The following is a 19,304-nucleotide window of genomic DNA, read 5'->3' as shown; positions in this document are numbered from 1 at the left end:
AAATACATAACAAAAAGCATTATTACAGAACCCAACACACAGTCATGCTTAAACTTTAACAGTTTCTAAAATGAAGAAATAATTGATGCATCAAATTATTGACAAAAAAAAAAAAGAGTCGTCCAATAAGTTCTGGCACCCTCCTTTCCAATGGATGCTATTTCATTTGTTCATTTTATTTATTATTTCTGTATCACAGAGGAACGATATAACGCGCAGCGGTCACACTCGCATAGCGACGGCTACCCGTTGTTACTCGTGGGCGTGGCCTGTTCAGCATGGGTTTTTATTTGTTGGTTGTATATATATATATATATATATATATATATATTATATATATATATAAAATTAAACCTATTAAGTTGAACAAACAAGCACTATTCATTTACATGTTAAAAGCTTTGCTTTATCAAACAGACAGTTTATAAAAAGGCTAAACTACTCGCTATGAGGCACCGGTGAATTCTCTCTGCATGTCTGTAGACACACTGCATAAGAGGTCAACTGATAGAAACTGAACTGTATAAACGTCCTGCGACATGTTTCACGCCTTCCTCCAGGTTGTGCTGTATTACTGGATATAGCGGCTGTGATGAAGATTATGATTTGTTTTTGTATTTAACAAGTTATTATGCTCCGCCCATGCACATCCATCCTGCCAGGTGGAACTAACTAACTAACCGCGCCTAGTGGAGCTGGCAAACGACAGTTAGAGAGCGACAGTTAGTGTGATTACCAAGGAAAGTAGTTTTAAATGCTTGGCGGTACTCTGTAGCCAAAAGGTGAGGAGAATAAACCATGGAGGTGATGGACAGTCCTGAGAAACTCACCAAATTCAGCTCCGTTTACGTCCGGGTTAAATTCTAAATAGTGTTTAAATTTAAAGCTAGTGTGCTATTTAGGGTGTGCAATCCCTTGTTCCACACACCAAGTCGTGCCTTTGATCAGGGGTTAGAGAGGGATTTGGAAATCAACCAACCAACCATTGTCATCACCACTGGAGTAATCGATCAGATTACTTAGTCGGATGAAACATCAGTTTATATCAGTCAGTGCTTTCTAGCTAGCGTGAACATATGGCTATTTGTATTTTGAGAAAAAAAAATATATAAATTGCTACACCTCCCTGGACTCGTATAATGTTAATATTTGGACTTTTTGGAATTCCTACAGAGAGCCCCAAGAACTTTGGATCATTCATTTATTTGGTAATCAAGCATGATTTAACTTTATGTATCCATTATGTTACTTCATTATAAAAATCATACTTTGTTTGATTTTTTGTTTTATCTGATGATGGTTTGCCAAAGACTTACAAACAATTAAGCATGTATAACTATAAACCTAAGAGCATTAATGAATATTCCAAAGATTAGTACATCTCTCAACCAGTAGGAACAACACCGTTCATGGTGCACTTTGAATTTTTATAAGCTGTTTTTTTTTTTTTTCTGTTTTCTCCCAGTTTGATCCATATTTAAATGTTCCGTTATTTACAGCATCAATACACTTTATCAAATACTAACAGCACCATTTTAATTAATTAGCATCACTTAACATTTATTTTCTCTGTGACTAAAACCTAACATTAAAAATATATATTCATTTGTTCATAAACTGGCTGAATAATAGATTTGGTTTTATCAACAGCGCTTATTTTATGCAAATTCATGCTGTCTGGAATAAACTGCTCGTTATAGACGTTAACGTTTTCATTACAATTTATTAAAGATTCTCAAAGAAAAAATTATAATGCTGTAACTCGCACATCTCCTGCTAAACATTGTGCCAGAACTTAATCAACGACTCCGTTTATCACCTGGAAGATCTAGTCGGGAGCGAGGAGGCCAAAGCGCTGTAGATTTTAGAGCTTCCCGTTCTCTAATCACCCTCTCCTCTGGTCGGTTCCGAGCTGGGAAAAGGGATCTGATCCTCCACAGACTTGGCACATGTGCGGTTCTAAACATCAGACATTGGCATTATTGCACTTTGTGTTGGGAGATTTGCATCTTATTATTTTGGTGTATTTTACTAGTACTGATGTCCTGATGGCATTCCAGGCATCTGTACAGTGTCTTATGTTACATTGGTTGTTTTTGTTCTGTTTAAGGACTGTTTAAGAATGCGTGTTGTCATTAAAGATGTTTTTCAGCACAACTAGTGTGGTGTTTATTTTATTTAAAGAGGAGCTTGCTAATCCAGTTCCATTTTATTGACCCAAAAGTTTAGAATAGAGTTTATTTAATATATATACACATGCACTCACCTAAAGGATTACTAGGAACACCAGACTAATACGGTGTTCGACCCCCTTTCGCCTTCAGAACTGCCTTAATTCTTCGTGGCATTGATTCAACAAGATGCTGAAAGCATTCTTTAGAAATGTTGGCCCATATTGGTAGGATAGCATCTTGCAGTTGATGGAGATTTGTGGGATGCACATCCAGGGCACGAAGCTCCCGTTCCACCACATCCCAAAGATCCCCTATTGGGTTGAGATCTGGTGACTGTGGGGGCCATTTTAGTACAGTGAACTCATTGTCATGTTCAAGAAACCAATTTGAAATGATTCGTGCTTTGTGACATGGTGCATTATCCTGCTGGAAGTAGCCATCAGAGGATGGGTACATGGTGGTCATAAAGGGATGGACATGGTCAGAAACAATGCTCAGGTAGCCTGTGGCATTTAAACGATGCCCAATTGGCACTAAGGGGCCTAAAGTGCACCAAGAAAAACATCCCCCACACCATTACACCACCACCACCAGCCTGCACAGTTGTAACAAGGCATGATGGATCCATGTTCTCATTCTGTTTACGCCAAATTCTGACTCTACCATTTGAATGTCTCAACAGAAATCAGTAGGGTCTTCTGCTGTTGTAGCCCATCCGCCTCAAGGTTGTGTGTGTTGTGGCTTCACAAATGCTTTGCTGCATACCTCGGTTGTAACGAGTGATTATTTCAATCAAAGTTGCTCTTCTATCAGCTTACATCAGTCGGCCCATTCTCCTCTGACCTCTAGCATCAAAAAGGCATTTTCGCCCACAGGACTGACGCATACTGGATGTTTTTCCCTTTTCACACCATTCTTTGTAAACCCTAAAATTGGTTGTGCGTGAAAATCCCAGTAACATAGCTTAAATCACCTTTCTTTCCCATTCTGACATTCAGTTTGGAGTTCAGGAGATTGCCTTGACCAGGACCACACCCCTAAATGCATTGAAGCAACTGCCATGTGATTGGTTGATTAGATAATTGCATTAATGAGCAATTGAACAGGTGTTCCTAATAATCCTTTAGGTAAGGGTACGCACATGCATATATATTTTATGTGTGTCTGTGTGTATTTGTTTATTAATTTATTTGTGGCCTTGCACCTCAAGTGTTGAGGAGAGTTTGATTCTCGCCTTGGGTCAGTGCATGCAGAGTTTGCATGCTTCACGTGTTTGGTGGGTTTCCTCCGGGTACTCCTTTCCCCCCACACTCCAAAGACATACAAATTAAGCTAACTGGCACTTCCAAATTGTGTGTAGTGTGTGTGTGAACCCTGAGATGGCACACTGTCCAGGGTGTAGCCCGCCCTATTCCCTGATTCCCTTAGCAAAGGCTCTAGATCTCCAGTGACCCAGAACAGGATGAGTGAGTGAGGCTGATTGGAGTCTAGAAGATTCTCTTCTAGCTCACTCACCTCTAGGGGACTCATAAAGGAGTCTTGTGTCAAGGAGACTTGCCTAGGGACTCCCCTCTGGCCGTTTCAAGTATAGGACACACTTTCGGTCAACTTGCACCTAGGGGCCTTACAGTACATAGAGGAAGCTTGTTTTCAACGCTGACTCACATGTAGGATCTCATCCGCCCGCCTAAAAGTCCCGGATCTAGTAGACTCCCTCACATCTAGGATTCTCTTGGCCAGTTCATTCACATTTAGAAGACTTGCAATTAGGAGCTACTTTTCTCATCTGACACAGAGCTGCCTCTACTCCAGACAACTATTTTAGCCTCCTTGCATCCAGCAGACTCTCTTCTTGTCAAGTTGATACTATTCAGTTGACTCTTCTTATACCCAACTGGTATCCAGCTATCGCTCATCATGTGGCCAACCCTGATCACCCAGCCATCTCTCATCTAGCAGACTTTCATACTATTGAGTTTCATCACCTCTCACCTCATCTGACTCGCATCCAACATACTCTCTTAGTTTAGCTTGTATCCACCTGACTCTCTTAAACTCGCTGACTCATATCCACCAACTCTTGTAGTCTAGCTGAGCCGCTAGCATCCATCTCTCATGGTCTAGCTGAGTTGCATCCACATGCCCCCATCATCTATCTGACTCACTTACACCAACTCTCAAAGTCTAGCTGACTTGCTTATACTGCCCTTGGTTTCTAGCTAACTCGCATCCATTTTGACTCTTGTAATCTGGCTGACTTACTTACACCCTCCACTCCTAGTATACTGTAGCTGCCATTCTTACTCCCAACTTCTGTAGTCTAGCTGACTGGCTTACACTGACTCCATCACGCCTCAACTAATTTGCATCGACCATTCTCTTACATTTAACTCGCGAAGTCTAGCCCGATTCATATCCACTTGACTGTCTTAGACTAACTGACTGATATCCACCAGCTTTTGTAGTCTAGCTGACCCGCTTGCATCTGTCTCTCATGGTCTAGCTGACTTTCATCCACCTTTCCTTCATCATAGCTGACTCGCTCACACCAACACTCATAGGCTAGTTCACTTGTATCCACATGACTCTCGTAGTCTAGCTGACTCGCTCACACCTGCCTCTGACGAGTGATAAAAGTTATTTATCTGCCTGCCAGCTGTGACTGAGCACATTTTTTAAGAATAGCAACAGTACGCAGTGGGCTGTTGTATGTAAATGTACATATCTTAAGATGCCCCAGTCTGTTTAGATTGACTTATTGTTTGGGTGTAAGGGTTGACCGTACATTTTAAGAGCTTAAATTAACAAGTACATGTCTAGAAGTAAACAAAATAATATTTAAGGGGTAGAATGTGCTTTTTCATTTACTTATTTATTAAACAGTCCATTATTTACAGTAACTGTGTTACTGTACATTTTTATTTTTATTTATAAAACTAGTAAACCTATAGAACTGTCAAACCTGAATGGATTTTCTTTAAACTCTTCGTCCTACTAGGCACACGCTGTCTCATGAACAATGATTAATTTAATTGTATAAAACATTAGCTTTTTGTAAAAAAAAAAAAATGAAAGTAGACTGCAGGAATGTACTGCATTCTCATCAACTCTAAATAGAAGTGATGTGTAAATGGTGTGTGTTTGCGAGGCGCTGCCTGATTTGGTCCTGAATTAGCACTACAGCTGCGGCACTTTACTCTATTAAAGCACGGCGCTTTCATGTGCTCCCTAATGCCAAGGCTGATTAAAATGAACAGCAGGCACTAATCCGAGATACGAGACGGTCGTTTCCCTCGGAGCGTCTCTGTATCATCGCTCTCCTCTCGGCATGTAGAGCGAGTGAGGAAATACAGCCTCGTGAGGGAAACCGCTGTAAACCTGAGCTGCCTTTACAGGCTAAGGGTTCACTCTGAACACCAGAGCGTTTATTCCAGGCTGGGAATACATTCGAGAAGCAGATCTCTCCTCATGTAGATATAAAGTTGATTTGTATATTACTTACGAAAACATGTATTTGAGAATAATTTCTATTTTGAATTAGTCACTACTCATATGAAGATATTTTAACAGACATAATAACATACAAAATATATAGAATGTATATTATATTATATTATACATATATTTCGAATATATTATATTATATCTATATGTTTTTGTAATATCTGTATGAATAGATAGATAGATAGATTTGTCTCCGGGATATTTTTTTTGACCTGCTAAATGTAATTGCTTAAAAACAAGAATAATGTAAATTAGTATAAAATTCATAATTAAAAATATTCCCTTTATGCTAAAATGGAAAGATGCTGTGCAGCTACCTTTCTGAAACTACATGCTAGTTTTTTTATTTCCTTTGGTACACAGGTATATATGGTTTTGTGCAGTGTCCCAGCATATTTAATTTTTACTCATGTACAGCACTCAAAAAGTCTTGAGCCCCCCCCCCCCTTAAATATTACATTAAATGATGTAGATTTACATTTAGGCATTTGGCAGACGCTCTTATCCAGAGCGACTTACATTTTTTTTTTATCTCATTACACATCTGAGCAGTTGAGGGTTAAGGGCCGCGCTCAAGGGCCCAACAGTGGCAACTTGGTGGTTGTGGGGTTTGAACCTGGGATCTTCCGAACCGTAGTCCAATGCCTTAACCACTGAGCTACCCCTGGCCCCTAGATTAATTTAAAGAAACGGCTCCAAAGTGCCTAAAGATAGAATTTAAAAAATTTGTTTACGTAATGACCTCAGCAGCGACCTCATTTCCCCTCTCATCTGTTCCAACCATTCAGCATCAGCAGTATAGTAATCACTGGCCTGATCATCTGTCATCATCTGCACCTCTGTTTTTTTTTTTTATGCTTGAATGATTCATACTGTAGGTGATGTGGCTCAACAAACAAAAAACATTCACCTGAAACTGCTCAGGTATGAAGACTGTACTGAATGTTTTAAGGCTAGTTTTGAGCATCAGTAAGCTTAATTATTGTTTTAGTTCAGAAATATCAACAACTATTCCAAGTCTGTTAAAAAAAAAAAAAAAAAAAGCTCTTTGGGCCGAGCTAAAGAAAGCAATAAAACACTGAGAGTTTAATGACTTAAAGTAAAATAATCAACAAACTAATTAAAGGTATTTCTTATTCTGTAACAGTTTGCCACTAAAACTCAGCTGATTCGTTATGTTTCTGTAATCTGTCCTGAAGATTTAAGACTCCTTTCATCTGAGTCAAATAAACGTTTCCTGTTTCCTTACTTAAAGGAAAACTCCATGGTTTTAAAGGTTGCAGGTTTGTACAGTATTTGCCATGTGAATGAGATGTTGCTATAGAAACAGTAATGTGTCAGAACGTTAATATAAAGCTGCACTATTGCCCTAGCTGCTGTTATAGAGAATTACATTACATTACATGTATAAAAAAAATATAAACGGATAAGGGCGTCTGCCAAACGCCTAAATGCACTTATCCATATATAATTTATTATACAGGTACATGTGAGCAGTTAAGGGCCTCGCTCAAGGGCCCAACAGGAACAACATGGCAGTTGTGGGATTTGAACCTGAGACCTCCTGAACTGCACATAAACTGTCTGGTCAAGCACAATAAGATTTAATTCAATCACATTTAACTTGGATTACACACACTGTGGTGTCCAGTTCAAGCCTGAAAATGGTCCCTCATGCTCTCAGAGCCGCTCCTTCACACTCTGAGTCCTACAGTTTATGCCTGTGATCCTCTGGTGGTTCAGTACATTCAGGTACATCAGGTTCTTCATTTTTTGCCCCATAACGTTACTGAGTCTAGACCTGAGTAACTGATCAACCCCAGATCATAACACTGTCTCCAGAGGCTTGTACAGTGGACACTATGCATGATGGGAGCATCGCTTCATGTCCTTCCCTTCTCACCCTGACACGCCCATCACTCTGGGATAGGCTCAGTCTGGACTCATCAGGTCACATGACCTTTCTCCATCGTTATAAAGTCTGATCTTTATGCTCCCTAACAAACTGAAGCCTTTTGTCTGATGGGTCTCACTAACCATCCTGTGAGTTCTCGTCACATTGCGTGTTTATGGAAATGTTCTTACTTTCTCTTATATTTAAGGCAGCTTGTCCAAGGTGACTTACAGTTTTATCTTATTATGCATCAGAGCAATTAAGGCCCAACAGGGGCAATCTTGTGATCTGGTGATGGTGGGGTATGAACATGGTACCATCTGAACTGTAGTCAAATGCCTTAACCACTCAGCTACCCCCCTAATACCCCCCCTGCCCCCCTCCCCACCCTGCTTTGCCCTAGCTATGGTTTATACTGTCAGTTTCTCCAGTTATTTCCTTTGCTTGACACAGCCCAATAATGGAACCCTGCTGAAATGACAACCTTTTTTTGGTATGTATAAGAAATCTTTATCATTTTTAAACATATGATTTTCTCTCTAGCCTGATACAAGCGTGACATTGATGGAAAATTACCTGCAATCCAGGTCATCGCTTTGCTAACTCAACTTGTCTCTTGATCCTGAAACATTTTTTCGAAATTCATTTAACTAAAGATGATTTTTCAGCAATAATGCAGAACGTCAGTGTGACTGAGATTAAGGATAAAAGAAAAAAAAAAAAAAAGCCTGAGACAAGCAAAAGCAATTAACACGAGTATGCACACAGAGGAAGATTTTATTTTCTTTAGCTCATTGAGGAGCCTGTGGAGTGAATCATCATCATCATCATCATCATCATCCTGAAGTCTTAATGCAGTCATGTTAACTGTCCTTTCAGTAAGTTCGGCATCTGGATCTGAACAACCGTGATGTATTGAAAGCAAATACAGCGCATGTAAATTTCATTTGATTGTCAGAACATTCTGTTCTGTGTGAACACGTTAGATTTTTTTTCCTTTGTGTTTTATTTTACAGATAAATCAGACAGTACACGAGGAAAGTGTTGAAAAATAATACTGCAACAAGAGGACGTTGGATTTAATTTACAGTCCACAGCAAAATTAAGGTGAATCTAAAAAAATTTTATACAAAGCAAACAAAACTTATACAATTTTCCTATAATAAACTCAAACAAAACACACATTGGGAAAGTCTAAAACAATTTATTTTAGGCTATAAACTTAAAAAAAAAATTTTAGTTTATAATATTTTTTGGATTAAGGGCCATATTTATTTATTTGTTTATCTAAATCAATATCTCTTATTTTTATAACTCAAGGATCCAAATTATGTTTCATAAATGTTTTTTTTTTCGAATGTTCCATCACTTATCACAATAATAATAATAATAAATACTCAAAGTATTTTAAATAAGGATCAGGGGATATATATTACGATTATACTGTTATCAGGATTTTGGGGAACGGGACATACTAGCGCTTTATGATACATTAAAAACTTCTAAAACTGTAGCCATTTGTAAGTCAACCCCCCCCCCCCCCCCACCCCCCTGGTACTGAATAAATTAAATGAACAGAATTATTATGAAATGACGTTACTCTGTTTTTGAGGTTCTAGTATATATTTTTTGGCAACATAAGGAAACTGTGTAATGCTACATTGCAGGTAGGTGTGTAGCAGGATTACTACTTTTTTTTTACTAAATTAAACCCTGATAACCAGATGTGGTTTGTATCTTGATGAAAACGGACCTCCATTTTTTTCTCTCTTTTTTTTTTTTCTCCGAGACCGCCGGCATGACTGACAGGTTAAATTCCACTTTTTGGCTTCAGTCCCTTCATTTAGCGTGTGCAACTGAAATTGCCCACTGTAATTAATGTTAATTAGAGCCTGGAAATGCGGAGCACTGTGGCAAGACCATGACAAAGTGTCATTAATTGGCTGCCAGATTCACTAAACCCACCTGTCCGATGAATGGAGCTCTCGTGGGGCAAGCTTGAGTTTTCGTTTTGACTTTTCCTTTCCTCTGAAAGATGATTTTAACCAGAGCACGATGCTAATCCTGGCAACTTTGCCAACGACATCACTACAATGATCAGAATTACTGATGGTACTGATGTTAACGCACTTACACAGATACATACACACCGAAACATGTCTAATTCTTTTCCATGTCTGTTGTAGCCGGTTTGCTCTTCGTTGCTTGAACAAATGTCGGTCGGACTTCATCCTCAAGCGGCGGCGGTTGATGGCCAGTGTGGCACACGACACCTCCGATATAAAACCAATCTTGAACACGGTTCTCTTTTAATTAGAGCTCGCCATGTGCCCATCATTTCACTGACATGAAAAGCAGACGATTTTCCAAAGCACATGCTAATGGTGTTGCCTGATGTGGAACATCTGGACTGATTTTTAATTGTGTCTGATATATACGCAGTGCATGTGGTACAGACGAGTAGCTTAGTGCTGCAGGGTGAGTCAGTTTGGGCCAAATCTGGAAGAGACTGTTTTAGGAGTTCAGGCCAAGTTTTCTTTCTGAGATACTTTAAATATGCTGTGCTGTTGGTTTCAGGCCAAGCTTTCAACCGCAGTTTATGGGCGAAGGTTGTGAACAAGTCAGTCCGTGGGTTCAAGCCAATTTTAGTCACTGAGATACGTAAATTATTTTGGCCATGTTAGAAGTTAGTCAGTCCATGTTTGGTTAGGATTTGGTCTCACTAATGTTGGCCATGAGCTCTGTCGAGTTTGATTTGTGGGTTTGGGCCATGATTTTGATCCCTGGACAGAGCAAGCCAACCCACAAGATTTTGGACTGACTTTTCTTGACTTTGACTTTGGGATGAGAAGTATCCTACGCAGGAGATGGAGCAGTGACTTCAGGAGATGGTTTGTTTGGTGAGTAACAGGCTTGGTTTGGGCTGAGTATTTGGCCCAGGTTGGTGTGAGTCAAGTCAGAGGGCTGAGCTTATCCTGTCGAGGCATACGGTGTGTCGCTGTGGTAATTATAATCAGGACAGATTTTCTGCACCAGTTTATAGTCGATGCTGTAAAAAGAGATGTAGATGCATATGACCTTAAATGGTTTGGAGCACAGCCATGAGACGTGACTCTGCGTTTGCTCCTGGTAGCACGTTTTCGAGACGTCGAAGCCACACATCCCTGATTTCTTGTTCCGGTCGGTTTTCTCGTACTCGACACGACAGTTGAAGGATTTGGTGTCCTTGTTTTCCACTGTGCTCTGTGCCATTTCGAACTCAACGACTTTAGAAGGTGGGACCAAACTCACTGAAACGTTGCCCAATCCGGTGGAGTTGTGCCGGAAGTAGACGCTGAACGTTCCGTTTCCGTGATCCACTATCTTCCCGGTGATCAGGAGGTTCAGCTTCACTGTCTTGATGTTGGAGTTGAAATCTCCCCAGCCAAACATTTTCTTGAACTTTCCCGTCTTCACTATGGGCCTGCGTTTAGTCCTGCTTTGCGCCTCCCCGACAGCTGTCTGGTTAGATAACCAGTCCCACGAGTCCTCTATTTTTTCCAAATATGTCATCTGTCTCATGCTGCTCTTGAGAGCACGGTATCCTCTAGAGAACAAGCGCAGAGGGTTTGGCATGCGACTGCTTGGCCCTTTGGGGGAATCGTTGCCCTCATTATCACTCTCTTCCCAGTCCATAATGCCCAGCTCGGGAATCTGCAGACGCCTGCACGTGACCTTCAAGAAAAGAAAGAGAGAAAAAAAACAAGACACTGTAAGCGTTAGAGCATGAACTCCCACTAGAAACTATTTACTTTTGAATCAAGCATGAAATTAACATAATAAAGCGAATGGGGCTGGAAAATCCAGTGTTCAGTTTTCCTGTAGAAAAAAAAAAAAACACTTTAAAAACTATTATTATCAAATAATGAATTAGGCAGATGCAAGAAAAAAAAATCACTTTATTTGCTTTCTAATAATAGAGCGACATTAAACCACACTCTACATGTCAACCGGATCCCATTATATGCTGCTTGTTATGGATAGGTTTGTTCTTTTAATTAATAAACACCTTTCCACACCAAGCAGCCTATCAATCACTCCTTTTGCATAAAATCATTACAATATCCAGGGAAACGACTTGTAACCATAGACTAAAGACTCAGATCTTACAAATCACAAATTTACTTGGCCAAATTATACTCAGTTATTATAAAGCAAAAAGTAACTATTTGTAGTTGATAAAATAAAGCTGGTTGGGTTTATACATTGCCTGGTAAAAAAAAGTCACCATTTCAGACGGGGTCAAATTATTGGGCTGCATCAAGTAAAGAAAACAACAAGAAATTTGAAATTACCGGAGCTGTGTTAAGACCGCTTTAAAACTTGAAAGAATAGAGATGAACCATCAGCTATCGAAAGAAATGTGGTTATGAAAAAAAATCATGAATTGAGATGACTTAAACACTTGGTGGAGTTAAGATTAGAGAAAAAATTAACAGTAAAAACTAGAGCTATGTTTAATGATAAAATAAGGAGCATTTACAGACACACACACAATGTGATGAGAACTCACAGGATTGGGACTAAACAGCTGTGTTTTCATTAGAAAACCACTTGTTAATGAGATCAGGAAAAATGCTTAAGTTTGTTAGGGAGCATAAAGACTGGACTTTGAAGTGATTGAAAAAGGTCATGTGACCTGATGAGTCCAGACTGAGCCTATTCCAGAGTGATGGGCGTGTCAGGGTGAGAAGGGAAGGACATGAAGCGATGCTCCCATCATGCATAGTGTCCACTGTACAAGCCTCTGGAGACAGTGTTATGATCTGGGGTTGATCAGTTACTCAGGTCTAGACTCAGTAATGTTATGGGGCAATAAAATAAAGCACAGTAAGCTGACTTCACTAAGGTGGTCAACTGAGTTACTGATCGGAAGGTTGACGGTTCGAGCCCTACAGTAGTTCCACCAGATTGCCGCTGTTGGGCCCTTGAGCCAGGCCCTTAACCCTGTCTGCTTCAGGGGCGCTAGAATACGGCTGAGAAGCTGGAATATTTGAAGAATAAAGAACTTCACGGTGCAGTAATGTATATCTGTAGAGTAAAGGCTGACTTTAGCCGTTAATTAAGTATTTTTGTAGCAATTTGTGGGATTGTGACAGTGGTGTATAAATCAACACAAGTAAGACAAACAATTCAGCGGGGACAAAAATAATTCGGCACTATAATATTAGACACTAAAATGATTGTGTGTCTTGAGTAGCCAGTGAGATGCAATGAAGAAGAAGCCTTTATTGTCATTATATAGTGTACAACAAAATTAGGAAAAATGCCCAAGCTGCATTACTGAAAGAGCTTTTAGGAGCCACACTTTCACTGTTTAGTTCTCACTATGTCGTTTAAGTAGCAAGAAGTATCAATAACGAGCCTATAATTCAGGGGTGGGAGAGAGCCCTGATGGTGAGACGGGGACGACTAAATTAGGAAGAAAATCAGGAATAAAAATAGAATATACGGGGAAAAAAAACCCCCATAAAGTCAGTAAAACTTTCATAATCACTTCTCAATTAAAATCCTTAAACACAACTGTAATAAAAATATTTAATCCAGGGATTTAGCACTAAAGTCTTGCCTGAATCTACATTATAGGGCATCCTGGTATAAAAAAAATAAGCATTAGCCAATCGATAAGAAAGAAATGTGTTTTTACTTCTGTAATAATTACTATACGATATAATCCGAATCATTGCTTTAGATCTATTGATTAATTTCTTCCTGGCAGAATGAATCATGGAAACATCCTGGTATTTTAAGACAATAAATGATTCCTCAGTCTATCTGTGTTGATAACTGCCTCTAAACTCATTACAGAAAGTCTGCGAAACCACAAATAGTCGGACCATAAGCCCTGCAATCAGGCTGCAGCCTCCCACACACCAAATAACTTCACTTTTTTTTTTTTTTTTTTGCTCTGGGACGTCAAGTTCTGGTCCACTTAAGATAAAGTCTTAATAATTTGTAGAAATAATCCAAACTTAGTTTTATTGGTAATTAGCGGCGCCTGCCGTCCCAAGGCACAGCGGAGGGGATCATTTGCTGCGGCAGATGTGAAAGCTTTAAGTAGGGCTGTTTGAAATCGCGCACACGCACACACACAAACATTGCTGTGCTAATTACGCATTTTGCTGTAAGCTTAATTGAGTCATATGCGAATTCGGTCTGCGGAGCCGCGCACTCGTTGCTAACATTACCCTGTAAAATCATTGGAACGGGGCAGAGCTCTGCAAAAGCAAGATAACAAAAACCTTAGCATATAATCTGTATGGGCGAGAGAGAAGGGGTTTATGTGTATGTGTGTGTGAGTGTGTGTGCATGCAAGCCTATAGTTGCTCATAGGTTGTGTTTTTATCACCGAAAGCCTTGTTCACCTCAGACACACCTGTGCAAATGATGCGGACAGGCCATAATGACCCGGTAAATTGAGAGCTCTGCGTTTAATGTGAAATCGATGAACTGAAGGGTCGCATCATTTATCAGTCCCCACACAGCCTAATTAACACAAGGCGTCCGCGGAAATAAATAGAGAGAGAAGATAATGAAAATGGGAGAGAAAAAAAAAATTAAACATTACATTTAGTCCCGATGAAATGGCTCGTGAGCCGCGAATCGATTCCATATGTTGACTTCATTTCGAAACAGGAAGTCAGTTTATTGAACTGTTTAACTGATTTATACAAGAGGAAATAACATTCTAGATATGCCACACCACCACACAATCCGAACAGGCTTAGCGGTACGCTAGTGAACAGGCTGAATATGAAGAACAGTCAAGAGTTTAATGAGAAATGCTTTTTCAGTGCTAGAGGATTTCTCACAACGGCTTTTAGAGTTCAGGGTCGTCACTGGGAGATACCTGATGCGTCCCATGGTGAATAAAGTAATATTCCAATTTTTTACTGAAGGAAAAGCCATTAATGTGAACTAGGATGGAATCTCATACACATCACCGCATATTCACGCAAACTCAAACAGTTTAGACTCTCCCATGGTTAGCAAAGATTTCATTCCTGCTCGAAATGCACCATTTCAGTATCTACATAAATGAGCTTCGACTAATCCACGCATCACTGGAGACAGCAGAGACATCTAAGACAGTGTCTTAAGGGCTCGAGATCAAAAGATAACTGAGAGAAATTTTAGCTTTCATTTATGCGTATTTACATCCAGATGTGAACAACCTAGAACATAATAGGTGAACAAAAGTATAGGAACAGAATGTCTTTATGTAAACTAAAGTAAATAGCATTTAATAACTGGTTGCATATCCATTGCTTGTAATAAAAGCATCTAGCCGGTCAGCCAATGACATCACCAGACTGTCGTGTATCTGTTTCCAGGTCCACACACTGCAGTTTCTTTTAATTTTCGTACAGTATGTTATGGAAGTTTTCTATCTTCAGTCTTCGGGAGCTGTTCATTTGGGTGAAGGTCTACTGCTTGACGTGGCCAGTCTGAAACCTTCCGCTTCACCCCCTGATGAAGTCCTGTGTTGTGTTGTCAGCGGGTTTTGGATCGGTGTCTTGCTGTATAACGAAGCACCTCCCAGTTGGATCCGATGCATTTCTCAGTAAAATGTCCGACAGAATGTTTCTGTACACTTCCGAATTCATTATTCTGCTCCATCTTAAATTCCATCATCAATAAAAATGAGTAAGAATGTTCCCGAAGCAGCCATCCAAGACCAAGTCACGACACTACCTCCACTGTGCGTCACCCATGAGCTTGTGAGCAGATGGTTTCTTTCTTTTGGCCTTTCCATCACTTTGGTAGAGGCTCATCTTGCTTCCAGACCTTTCCTGGCTCATTTCAGGATGTATTTTTTGTTCCAATCTGACCTTCTTGTTGTATGGCCTCTATATTTCTACACTGCGTCTTTTGGACTGCTGGATTGTGAGACCTTGATGATGGCATCTGGAGGTTCTTGGTGATGTCACTAACTGTTGTTTATGGTTTTCTTATCAAATCTTACAACGTTTTTGTCATCAGCTGATGTTTCCTTGACCTGATTTTAGTTAGTAAACCAGTGGTTTCTTTCTTTTTCAGGACATTTCATAGTGTTATGGATCTGATCAAATTTTCTCGCTTGCTTCTCTCCCATGGACAGCTCTCTGGTCTTAATGTGGGTTTATGTATTTTATGTATTTTTTAGACAATCAGTCACACCTGGGCAGCAACAAGCACATGTGAGTTATCTGTTGAAACATTGTTGATCGTTTAAAAAATGGTGCCTTTTGATAAAAAAGTTGCTTCATATATTTAAAATAGCCGTGCCAATCAATATATCTATTTTTAACTCTAGTTAATCACAGTCATAGTCTGTAATTAATCACAGTAAAGATTTACTTGTATTATAAATGTGCAATGTTGGAATAAAGAAATGCACGCCAAACTGTTTTATAATATCTCAAACATTACCATTTAAAATTTTCAAAATTAAAATCTCTCGAATGGGACCCGCGCTGCATGCAGTGACTGGGTGTAGTATGGGGGTGTGGCAACCCATCAACAGGTGGGGCTCGAACCCGGACTCTCAGAACCTAGAGCCTTAGCCGTCTGAGCCGTAAGCTGAGCTTGCCGTTCAGCACATGTGGTGATGTTTCCTCAGTCGTCTTATTATCCGCATTAAACATGTCATCACACACAGTCGGGTAACCACGTGGCCATTATGGGGAGTCATTAGGGTGAAACTTGGTCATGTAAGTAATTAAAATTCTATAAATGCATTAACATTTTTAGAATAATCACTAAATGCGTTAACATGTTTATATTGAGAGCCCTAGTTTCATTGTAAATATCTAGAATTCCTGAATATCACTTCTTTAAGCTTCCTAAATCACAGTCTTCCTGACCTACGCATGAGACGGCTGATTTGCGTCTGCAGGTCAGTTCGGTGTGTCTCTGTACAGTCGTGCTCTCCTTCGCTTGGATTATTTTAATTGCCCCGATTCACTGGTGCTGATGTTGTGGTGAGGTGAGGAATTTTGACTGGAGGCATCAGCATACAGATGAGGTGTTATGTCGCTCCGGCACGCGCTCAGAATTTGCGAAACGTCCCGTCAAACAGTGCAGGATCCCCCGAGTCCCTGCGTGAGTCTTTAGTTCCAAGTCGACACAGCGTGAGACATGACTCAAGGTGAGACATGAGGGGAAATAAAACTCTCGCCCTGTCACATGAGCGGGAGTGAATCTGACACAAATCAGAGAACAGACTGGAGAACTGGAAAGTTTTTGCTAACACACTCACACACACACACTTATATGTACACTCAGTGGTGTGTATGAGGGAAGTTAGACACTGACACAGCTTGTTCGGGTAAAAAAGGTAAAGCTCGGCAAGGTCTGCTGGAGGAGAGCGGAGAGAAAGATTAATTAAGATGGCTTTAGTTAATCTGCAGCGCTGGGCTGCGGGCGAATTCGACTTTCCTCAAAACAGAGAACATTTCAACCATAACCTTGAAATTTCTGTAAAAAAAAAAAATATTCAGCATTTTCACCGTGCACGGATGATCGTGACCAAACAACAACAACAGAAGGAAAAATTTATAGCAGTAAAACAGCAGGTGTAAATACATAATCACTCACAGGTATGTGTGTGTGTGTGTGTGTGTGTGTTTCTGTAAATAATTAATTGAGAAAACTACTCCACCACCACAAAACTCATGTCAGTAATTAACTTTCTTGAATTACTTATAAATAATTATTTTAATATATAATAAATATTATTATGCGACACTTAATTAGGCGTTCTGCTTAACATTTTTTAAATGTACCTCAGCATACGATTATAGCAACCCAGAATTTTCACCTTAACAACTGAGATTTTGCAAGTAATTTTCCTCAGTATACGAAGCATGTTCAAGCGTACAAGCGCCCGAGCCGAAATAAACGCTGGCTAAGTTGCTCGTTCATCCGGGAGCCGTTCAAAACTTGTTTACGTCAGTGGAACGCGAGTTTACATATATATATATATATATATATATATATTTATTTATTTATTTATTTATTTTTTTTTGCAGTTTGTGTTAGATTTAGTGAAGACAAAGCACCATGAGTAGTCTCAATAATGTTATCAAAAAGAAAATGGAGCCACTTTGAGTTTGGTTTTTGAGGCAGTCGGTGAAAAGAGTGTCTGTTTAATGTCTGTTTATTTCATATTTTACTTAATTTACATGTCTTTTCTAAATGTTTTAATTGTTTTTATTATATTGCAATAATATGATTATAACACTATAAGTTGGAAATTGGTAACATTGGTAAAATGTTTGGGTGGTTGGAACGGATTATCTGTATTTACATTATGTCCTATAGGAAAATGCGTTTCACAATACGAAATTTCACCTTAAGAACTCGCCACTGGAACGGATTAAATTCGTTTAAATTTTAAATATGGATTTTTACAAGTTTAATGGTTTTGATTTACAAAAAATATATGTATTATATATAATATAAATATAATTTTTAAATATTGTAGGCAGGGTGTTCATTTATTTATTTATTTAGTTTTAGTTAGGTAGTTGGTTATTTTTACTTAAAATACTTTTTTTTCTACCTTTTTAGTGATCGTGTGAGGAGTGCTCCGTCTCCTGACTCGACCGGTTATTTTACACCCTGACAGGGAGAGGTCATCGCCGTGGTGACCTGCCCAAGCCCAGGAGACGGTTATTAAAAGTCAGCGTGGTCCCGCAGGCAGAGAAAAAGATGATGCCGCTGCAGGAGTGTGTTTTTCACGCTGTCGTTTCATTTCAGCCACAGGCTACAATTTCTGTTCGGCGATCAGATCAGCACCATTTCTCTCTAACACGCTCTCTTCCTGTCTCTCTCGGGTTCTTTATCCTGACTTCCCAGGATGAAGGATCCGGTCAGAGTGTTTAATTAACGTCAGGAAAATGTTTATCGATAGGAGCAGCTAATGACCGATCGGGTCTGACCGATATATTGATTAGCTGAAATGAACCGATGTTAAAGTTTTATGGAAAACACTCAATGATCAAAACTTCATCAGGTTATGTGTCGTAAAAAATCTAATGTTTTAATTTCAGTTTTAATTTCACCATAGATCTGGTCATTCAGTGCAGGTTTGGTGTGTAGGTGGAATCTGCCACATGCAGCTCTTCAGTGAGAAAAAAAAATACAGCTTTTTATATTTATTTAAATATAAAACAGCTTGATGGGGAACTGAACAATTAATCTTACTGTATTTGTGCAGTGACACTGAAGGTGTGTGTATTGTCATCTAGACAGAGCTGAACTCTGGAACATGATTTATAGGGGCGAGCATGTTGTCCTGGACGTCTCGTAACACTCGCTGTGTCTTAAATCATTGTTCACTGTTTACTACACAGACAGCGGCGAGGCAGATGGTGGATTGTGACTAGCGACTGTTCAGGAAGCAGCGCTGTTACCCGTCACATAAACGGTGAACACATTGCATTCAAAAAGCAATTAATGATTTAATGTAGACATTTAATACAACATGCTTTCAGTGGCATTAAACGTACACAAAAACAGTCTTGGCTTACATTGATATATGGAGTGACTGGATGAAAAACAAACAAAAAAAAGAACAATGTGGTATAACTCCGCCCTTTATTTCCCACCGCTTAAAGTTTAAAGATTGTATAACTCCGCCCTTTGTGTTCTGCCTCAACACGTTTAAAGGACGTACAGGTACTTGGAGATTTTTTTCTAAAGGCATG

The 19,304-nt window shown here is 39.5% G+C and overlaps 1 protein-coding gene across 1 annotated transcript in view; it reads right to left on the bottom strand.

Moving 5' to 3' along the window:
- Positions 1-9,195: 9,195 nt before the first annotated feature.
- The window catches only part of nxph2a (neurexophilin 2a), a 28,340-nt gene continuing 18,231 nt past the window's right edge, over positions 9,196-19,304 (bottom strand). The window contains exon 3 of the mRNA XM_053496078.1: positions 9,196-11,286. Within this exon, the coding sequence (XP_053352053.1) occupies positions 10,543-11,286 (744 nt within the window). The 3' untranslated portion in view covers positions 9,196-10,542. The remainder of the gene's footprint in view (positions 11,287-19,304) is intronic.

Source organism: Clarias gariepinus, chromosome 5 (genome assembly GCF_024256425.1).
Source record: "Clarias gariepinus isolate MV-2021 ecotype Netherlands chromosome 5, CGAR_prim_01v2, whole genome shotgun sequence".
Classification (NCBI taxonomy): Eukaryota; Metazoa; Chordata; class Actinopteri; order Siluriformes; family Clariidae; genus Clarias; species Clarias gariepinus.
Note: the sequence above shows the minus strand (reverse complement) of the source record. Positions and strands in the feature narration are given on the sequence as shown.